Source organism: Cibotium barometz, chromosome 32, assembly GCF_041138505.1.
Source record: "Cibotium barometz isolate CiBa-2024 chromosome 32, ASM4113850v1, whole genome shotgun sequence".
Taxonomy (NCBI): domain Eukaryota; kingdom Viridiplantae; phylum Streptophyta; class Polypodiopsida; order Cyatheales; family Cibotiaceae; genus Cibotium; species Cibotium barometz.
In genome coordinates, this window is record NC_141077.1 from 41,477,516 (window position 1) to 41,487,515 (window position 10,000).

A 10,000-nucleotide genomic window follows, 5' to 3' on the forward strand; every position below is an offset into this window, starting at 1 on the left:
CTCTAGGTCTGCCCCATCTCACTCTCTCTCTCAAGCACATTCTACACATAGATGTAGATGTACGCACATGCATGCATATACTCTCTCTCTCTCTCTCTCTCTCTCTCTCTCACACACACACACACACACACACACACACACATGTACACACCGCACATACACTAATCTAAACGCACACTCTTTCCTCCCACACAAACTATCTCCTACGTAGAAATTATCTCTCTCTCTCTCTCTCACACACACACACACACACACACACACACACACATGTACACACCGCACATACACTAATAAAAACACACACTATCTCCTCCCACACAAACTATCTCCTACATAGAAATTCTCAGCCTCTCTCTCTCTCTCTCTCTCATGCACACACACACACACACACTCTCTCTCTCTCTTCACGCACACTCTCTCACATAGAAACTCTCATGCACACACACACACACACTCTCTCTCTCTTCACGCACTCTCTCTCTCTCATGCACACACACACACATACACTCTCTCTCTTCACGCACACTCTCTCACATAGAAACTCTCTCTCTCTCTCTCTCTCTCTCTCTCTCTCACACACACACACACACACACACACACACACACAAATAGATTTACACATATATATAATTTTAATTAATTAAATTTTAGATTAAATTTTAATGGTAGGGATGAGTGGTGAGGTGTACTCACTCTCAAATAAATGCATCTTTCATGTAATCTCTCTCTCTCTCTCTCGCTCTCTCTCTCTCTCTCACACACATGTACACTATTTATATATATATGCTTACATACCTATAGATACACATACATACATAATATATATAAGTGTGTGTATCTATAGGTATGTAAGCATGTATACAAAGATTTCATTGAAAGATGTGAGATGAGATCTTCTTAGATTCAAATTCAAAATTGCTTTGGAAGATGTGAGATTTGGCTCCTCCTCACGCTTGAAGGAGGAGTGGCCATTTTGAAATAGGCCCCCCTCCTTTGCCCACGTGGAGGGAGGGCCACTCTCCCTTAATCCTGTATAGATAATTGGTGGCATTGTAGCCACTAAGGGTGCCCACACTAGACCATCTCGGCTGGAGTATTTGGTGGACCATCCATGAACGGATCTCCTAGCACCACCAACGGATACATGAGAGGATAACACACCAACATTGAAGGCACTGCACTACAATGACGCCTTGATGGGCATCCAACTCCACCGACTCCACAGGAACCATTAAAAGAATTCCTCAACTCATCCTTGGGATCATCTAGTCTACAAGATGCCACCGACTCCGCAGGAACCATTAATGATTCCTCAACTTATCCTTGGGATCATATAGTCTTGTTCATTGAGTCCTGTAGTCACTGTGTTACTCTAGCACGTGTGTTGTCCAACTCACTGTGTCCAATGCTAGGAATGCACGGTGTAGTAAAGGGCATGTAAGAGTTTCTGAGGAGAGTAATTCAAGTAATGTTTACAGTATTCTTGTCATTGTGCTTATCTTACATTCTAGTCCTTTTTAGTCTATTTTAAGTGTACATTGTGTCGTTGAGCGTTAAGGACTCTAAACATATAGTCCTATGGAAAACCACCACTTTAGTGTGTGACGGACAACCAACCCTGCTACAAGCACACTAAAATTTGGCATGTCCAATGGGACACCCGAAACATGGAGTCCTGTTAGCTCACCTCTTGTCTCTGTGTCCTCTCTATTCCCAATACATGCTCTCGTGCTAGCCCAGTCAGTCCAGCCAAGAGTCCTCTCTCAATACGTTGCTATAGTCGGAAGAGGTTCAATCACGTACTCCACCCTTCCCTATGGTGGCCAACCTGGGTAACCCCACCTTTCGTAAAATGCTGGTGGCCCAGCCAACCCTCTTGGCTAGGAACCCCTTTCCATAGTGTTGCACAATGTCAAGCTTCCGACCTTCAAGAAGATGTAGATGACCACATATGGCAATTCATTTCCATGTGCAAAATCCGTGGTCTTGACCGGGAGGATGCCTTCCTGGTACTTTTTCCATCCACTATGGAAGGCTCTCTAGACAAATGGTTCAGTCAGTTCCCAAGTTCCCAACCGACCAGTTTGTGGACTGGGCCACCCTGAGGAAGAACTTCCTCCGCACCTTGCAACCTCGTAACTACGAGGACCGCCTTCTCCAGGAGCTAGGGAAACTACCACTACTACCAAGGGAGAGTGTGTCAGAACTCATGATGCGGACCACAATGTTGGTGGTCTGCCTACCGACCTGCCCTAACGACAGTAGGATCCCAAGGCTAGGGTTAGGGTTCCCTAGAGTGCAGGTAGCTATGGTGGCTTGAAGGACTCCATGGTGACAGTGTACAGGCACTAAGAGAGAGAGAAGAGAGAGAAACTCACTGCTCTAGAGAGAGATGATTGCACAACACAATGATAGATTGATTGATATTTGATACACCAAGCACAATGCTTTTTATAGCCTTGGGTTGTACAACTCAATGCTCTGGAGAGAGATGATTGCAAAACTCAATGATTGATTGATGTTTGATACACCAAGTACAATGCTTTTTATAGCCTTTGGGTTGTACCAACCTCAAAGACTTGCCTTAAATGCACACTTATCCACCTATAAGAGGTAGTTCACACACATACATGAACTAACACACGTAAGGTGTGTTCACACACACACAACTCCAAATATCCAACAAAACCCCCTTTGGAGTTAGGGTGGTGTTATGAGGAATAGCCTTCATTCTTAAGGTGATTTGAGCTCACTTGCACCACATAATGAAAAAGATCACAGTGGCCATACCGGACATGATACAACAAACTACAGTCAAGCCTACAAATGGACCACACATAAGATTCTTTGCCTTCCAGAACTATCCCCCTCCCTGAAAATAGGGATAGGTTGAAGAAAGGAGACAAAAACACATGTAGATACAATCAGATTTGGGGGGACTGCTTACGAAGAGAACCCATTATTGACTCAATACACACATGGAAATGATTTTAAAAGCCCAATCTATATCTATCTCAAAAAGAGATAGATTTGCCACTACAGTGTAGGCTTTTTCTCGTACTGCCTTAGAGTTTCCAGCTACTCTGGTGCATCTTAGTGGAAGGGCCAGCTGCTCTGGTGCATCTTTGTGGAAGGGCCACATCACTTATAGTTTGGGGTATTTTCACAGACACAGGGGTACCTCTTCAGGTCATGTGCCTTCCATCTTCAGGTGAGGATGATGTACTGGCCTTTTACTCCATCGATGATAGATGGCTCGTGGAGAGAAGTCTTGGGCAGATTATCATTGAGGGTCTGGTGATCCGGCGAGTGAGAGTGGTGGGCAGGCCAGGGAAGCACATCTATATTGATCCCCCTCAAGGGATGATTACGGACTCTCAGAGCCTCTGGTTATATGATGAGTGTCCTATCAGATACCTGCACTAGGACCTTGGTGAGTGGGAGTGGAGGGATGCTTTTCATCCCACAAAAAGCATGCCCTTCTTTAGTTACACTATGCGGAATGCCAAACACTCGGTTCTGGGAGGACAAATCTAGAGAGTCCCTAATTTAAGATAGCATTGGGAGGCTTATGGGATCACCCTTTTGACATTCCGAGAGTTTATTGGCAGAGGTTGTGACACTCGTACATGGAAACGAAGATTTCCTCTTTTATTTGGCTTTCTCTACATGATGGCCTTGCATCTTAAGATAAAAATACACATTGGTCACTAATGACAAAGGAGATATGATTTTTGTTGCATGTTAAACCCCGAATAAAGAACCCAATAGGGCTGAGCTAAGTTAGTGAGAAATACAAATTAGTACAAAAAAAAGTACATTTCAATTGAAATTGGAAGATAAGGAAAAGAAAGACATTAAGGTGCAAGTAAAAGAATGCTTACCAAAATGAAAATGAGTTCCTGCATCAATTAGCTTTTGTGTGTCATTAGTGATAAGATTCAGCACCGTCCCATCGCTGCTTCCTGTTGAGGCTACAAGCTTTAAAGAAAGTAACTGCCAAGAAACAACAATACAAGTCAGATCACTCATCAAGAAATAAAATTCTGGTTATGAAATCTTATATATCTTTCTACCCAAAAAGAAGAAGAAGAACTTAACTCTAAAATATGCTAGTACTCTTTCTTTGTCCTTGATTTAATTCATAGTATTTTGATAGAATTGTTGCATGGAAATGCATTGAAGTGTTTTAGCTAAGACGTATCATTTCAAGTGTCCTTTGACCTAATGTTCAATTTACAATTTATTCCTCAATCTCAACTATAAAGAATTTGTCAGTAACCTATTGGTTGTGCAAATTGGACTCATTGAATTTTATATACAATTTTTATGATTTTTTTAATGATAAATTTCACCATTCTAGTTAAAAAATATAGCATTTGAGGTGTTCTTTGATCTCCACATGTTTATGCTCTATTTAGACTCAACATTTGCACCACTTCAGCAAATATAGCGAGTAGTGTCTCTATTGTACCACTTCAACAAATATAGCGAGTAGTGTCTCTATTGTTTTTAAAAAAATGCTTATTAGACAAGAAGTCTAGCAAATATAGTACATTGTTTGCTATTGCCCTCCTAGAGTCAGCAGTTTCTCTAATTCTCTATATACCAATTGAGCAAAATTTTGGACCACGGCTTTTGCATTTTGCTCCTTGTAAGGCCTATAGAGTTTCAGAAGAATGCTAATGTCTACTTCTGTGAAGTGGTTTGCAAATAGCTTTGGCAGGGGTGACTAAGTAGGGGGGTTTGTCAGTGGGGCTTTGCTAGCTTTGTGGGACTGAATAACACCACTAGTTCGATCTCTGTAGCATTATGCTTGACCCATGCATGGCCAACCCTGGGCAGTCTTAATGCACTCTACACGGCCTCCATTATCAACCTTAATATGACCCTATGTCCTAATAGGTTAATAAGTTCCATTAAAGAATGTATAACAAACTTACACATGATTTCTAAATAGGTTATCACATATAGGAAAACATTTGGATGCAATTACAAAGACACAATAGATAAACCCGCTCATGGGTAGACACAAATGATGGTTGGCGAGAGAACAACCCCATGGTTCACTACCAACCGACCTGTAGTGGTCTCACCTGGCGGACTCCTCATGACCCAACAGAGTCTTTCATGGCAACAACCTTTTATAATGGTGTAGTACCCGGATGAGCGGAGAGGAATAAAAAGTAGTGCATAGGATAGAAGAGAGAGAGAGGGGGGGAACTAGACTAACCAGTGTGGCATGCTATTGATGAGTCTTGTAAGGAGGGAGTCATGACTTATAGTGATAAAACTATCTTGTGTTGCCTAAGTAAGAAATGGAAGTTAGAATGTGTATCCTAAGCTAACTATTTGTCTTATGCTTAATGGATTCAGTCTATCTGCGCATTGTGTTCTATATATGTGATGTCCACAATAGTAATTGTGCATATCATGTGTGATTTTCTTTAACATTCATGAACGTTCATTTTCGCACAATTGTAAGCATGCAGATGAGTATTGTAGTTCAAGCAAGTCAGTCTTTGTTGCATTATTAATAGCTAGAGTGGGGACTCCTTTCTCCTATATAGACTCATTCCGAACAGTACTTTGCCTCATCTGGAATAATCTCTAGAGCATACATGTTCACATAGACCAGTGAACATGATGAGCATGTTTTACCCACTAATTGTGTTAGGCATAGTCGTACAACTCAACTCAGGAGAGCTAGCTAGGTGTCCCAAAATCACTGAAGTGTCGATGATCTTGTTAGGCAAATAACTCATGGGGAATCTAACTCTACTAGGGAATGAGTGCTGGGGGGAATGAATGAGAGAAGTAAGCAGTGGGAACTGAACTGCTGGGAATTTAGGAAGCGCTAGAGATTTAGAAGTGTCAAGCGTTTGGAAGAAACCTCGATAGGAAGATCAGAGCTAAGTGTACTGGTCTAACCATGTCTTAGAAGGTGTTGTGTGGTTCTACTACGTCATGACATGAGAGCGAGAGTTGTGGTTATGACAAGTGATTTCTAGTGAAGTGCGCATGGAGGCTGAATGGAAAATGATGGACACTCATCTAGATCCATGCGTTACCAACGCACGTAGCCAAGACTAGGTGAAAATGGTGGTGAGCAATAGCACACAAATCAACTCTAGAGAGAAGACCTTTGCAGCAGGAGTAGAAACAACAAGAAGCTATGAAGGAAGATGGGCTCTAAGATCAAGAAATTCAAGAAGATCAAGAATTTTTAGGATAAAGCAATGGTGAAGAAGAACTAGAGCTACAAGACCAAACACAAGAAGACCAAAGAGAAGACAGTAGAAATTGAAGTAACCAAAGTTCAAAGGGAAGAGTGATGAAGATTCACATGCCCATGTTTTCTCATTTGAAGCCACACTTTTAGCCACCAAAGCTCTAGTGGCTCATCAATAGAAAGAGTTCTTTAAACAACATTGGGTGGTAAAGCAACCAACTAATGAGATTGGTTCAAGCCAAGAGACCAGCAGCACAACACCCTACTGTGAGCCAATGGTTCATTGGAGGATTGCGAACAAAGCTCTAGATAGCTGTGGCCTTGTTTGATTCAAAACCCTCACATTTGAGCAAGTGGTGGCAGTAGTAATGAGAGCAAAAAGAATCTTGATGAAGAGCAAGAAAGAGCCTAAGAAGAAGGAGAAGTCTGAGAAAGGAAAAGAGAGAAGGAAGAGGAGTCTCTAGTGTCTAGTGAAGACACTTCTAACTCTGACTCCAATTTAGGTTTGGATGCTGATAAAGAGCAAAAGCCCGAAAGAAGTAAGGCAGGAAGCAAATAGTGGATATTCAAGAAGAACTGAAGGGCGATGCCAATATTGCCGGAGGACACAAGAAAAAACATTTTTGGATCGAGATCAGATGTTTGGTGCAACAAAACCAATCATACCTAGGCGGCAGACTCTTCTCATAGTTTAGGTGACAAAAAATATCCACAAGAGCCAAACCCAACCCCAGCCATCAGTGATCCTCCCGAAGCCATGGCACCCACCACTCCAACGGGCCTAACTCTACACCCCACCCATAACCCCCCTGCCAATCCATCTGCATCATCCTCCATACCTACTTTGAGGAGCCCGATCTCAATGAGACAGCATCAGCTGACTACATAGGAAGAAGGAATCAAGGGGATCAAACCCTCAGTCAACCTCTCTAGCATGGGTCATGTAACCATAAGGCAACCCCCATGAGACCACCTTCCATGAGATCCCAATGTCGCAAGAATAAAGAGGCTAGAAGACTGTCCTCTCTCAAGCATTTGCCCCTCGCTAATGATGTCATAACCTCAACCAACTTCTGAGTCGTGAAGGGGTTTCAGCAAGAAAGTCCTAAGAGCAAGAGGGACCACCTCTCTTGTGTACCACCACACCTGCTCACATGCGTCCAGCACGTGTAAGAAAATGGGAGCACCGGTGAGAAGAGTGCTAAAGAAATCTGTGGCAACGGCTCACACATGGGGGTTGTCTATAATGATGGATCAATCCGGGCCCCTCAACTTGTGGATACCCTCTCTCGGTTTGTGTGGGCCTACAATCTCAAAGAAGTCTCTAGTGACCTTATCTCCTGCCTACGTCCAAAAAGAAGATCTGACGTGGTATCTGTACTCCACACGCCGCTCCTCTATGGATTAGAGCTCCAACGGGGCAGCCAGCTGTCTCTCAATCCACAGGCTATCTGGTGCACTCTCCTGAAGCTATTGTAGAGAGGCAAGACCCCTACAAATACTCCTCTCTTGCTTTGGGAAGCCAACTATTTGTCTTGTCTGCAAGGGTCATCTAGGGAGAGAATAATTGGTGCGTGGTCGGAAAAAGTAGTGCCAACCAAGATACCAATCATGCAGTCGTGCTCGCAAGCCCACTCTCGGCAACATAGAACTAATCGAGTCTAGGGATAGGTTGGGGCCGGTAGTCCTCTTGTTAGATCTGGAGAAACACAGACTCTCAGGACTACGACCAAACTCTAGAAGATGCCAAGGGTCCCGGAGTGCCAAAATCAACTCCTCCCATGCCGAGTACTCTGTACTTGATAACGTGCCATGCCACTTGCTACTTTGTCATCGGTCAACTTTAGCATGTTAAAGTCACCACCCATACACTAGAAATCTGCCTACAGAGAAGGACTGAATGACGAGACGAACTATACTATAGAAGGTGTCTGTACTTGCTGTGGCCAACCATTCTTCCTTGATGGAAGCCTGGGTTTCGACTTTTTTCATTACCTTTATGGCCATGGTATCATCATGAAGAGCTTTAAGCTCTTTAATTTTCGCCTTACGTTTGGCTTTGATATTGGTGATTTCCTTGTCATTTAGCTCTTTCCTAATTCTCTTCTAGTAATATGAGAATCTCGCTCATGGCTATGCAGCCATCCCTCTTGCGGGCTGCGATGGCGGTGTTGGGCTTGTCTGTTATGCAACACATTTGTCCATTTTATCACTCAGGCCTTTCAATTTAGCTAGCAATCCATTCCATTTCATTGAGCAAGTCATGCTATGGGCTGATTGTTGTATGTATAGTTCGGTATTAGTTTATGTGTTTCCCTACTATGTTTTTATCCTCGTAGAAGAAGAAGAAAAAAAAGAAGAGATGAAGATATATATATATATATATCTTCTCAAAAATTACTAGCCATAATTTACTGCACATAAACTCTGTAAGATGGTAGGAGGGATCTTACATAATATATGGTTAAGGATAAATGCAACGAATGTAGACATATCATCCTGTGGTACTACATGTATCACACAAAGCGAAGGAAAGGATAGATCAACTTTTTGTGTCTAATGTGTCAATAGGTCTCTCTTATAAGGGTGGTGACTCTATAAGTGGCTCCAAGCCGAGCCTTGGTAATGAGCTTGGCATTTTGTCAGTCATTACTTGTGGTGCATGGAGAACTAGGCCTATTTTGAGGACACATTGTAGTGATCCCAAGTGTAGGTAAGTTTACTCAAGTTAGATCATACCCTATTTTCACTAGTTTAGATATGATAGATATATATCCCATACATGGTTAAAGCAATACAAGAGATAGAACCCACTAATTTTGAGTAGGCACTTGGAAAAAAAGATTTGTAGTGTGGACAGATCACCATTGGTTGTATGTTTGTAATCAGCCTAAGGGATTGGAAGCCCAGATGGTTGAGTCATGCACGAGTTCACTTTTGAGATCCATTATCAAAAGGAGGCAATTAGGAGATGCCCTTGCATAGTAATTGGCCTCCAGTGGGCTAGAGAACTAGAGAAAGTTTGCTTAGTTAGTAACTTAATAATACCTTGCTTCAGTTTACTATCCATGCATTGATTGCTCCACATTTCATTTATAAATTCAGTTGTGAGAAAGAAGCCAGTTTATCCCAGTATGAGACCATAAATTCTTTTGCAATACCAGTTCTAATGTTTTCTCATTGCCCAGTTGCAACAAAGCATAATGTGTGTGTGTGTGTGTGTGTGTCTTGAACGAACAAAAATGATATTTAAGACAAAAAATGTAAGAGTAAGTTGTATTGAAAATGTGGCAAATCGTCCACTTTAAACCATGTTATGCTTGGGTGCGACAAAACTCAAGACACCTCCTCTCCCTAAAGCATGTGTGAACATTGGAGGATTTCATTGGACAGCTAGACTGTTTTTATTCTAAGTTTCCCATGCTTGTAAAAATGTCACATTTGGCAGATTATACATCGCTTCATGAGGGTGGTAGCAAACTTAGACAAAAGAACCTGGAAACCCACTTAAAAGGGTGATCAGTAGTCCAATCATTGCATGCAGACCCCTAGTTGGTATGGACATATATATATATATATATATATATATATATATATATATATATATATATGTATATATATGTATATATATGTACTAGTACTCACCTTGTGCGTTGCTGTGGTATGTAAAAGACATTAAGAAGCGAAACGCAGGAATGGAAGCCAGAATACAAAGGGTCAATCGAATACAAACGATCCAAAAGGTCAATTGAAAGGATTTTAAAAATC

General features: G+C 42.0%; 1 protein-coding gene across 1 annotated transcript in view; it reads right to left on the bottom strand.

Annotated features, from left to right (window-relative positions):
* LOC147620201 (uncharacterized) overlaps positions 1-10,000 on the bottom strand; it is a 75,565-nt gene that overhangs the window by 63,442 nt on the left and 2,123 nt on the right. Inside the window, exon 4 of the mRNA XM_086772399.1 lies at positions 3,885-3,996. Within this exon, the coding sequence (XP_086628525.1) occupies positions 3,885-3,996 (112 nt within the window). The remainder of the gene's footprint in view (positions 1-3,884; positions 3,997-10,000) is intronic.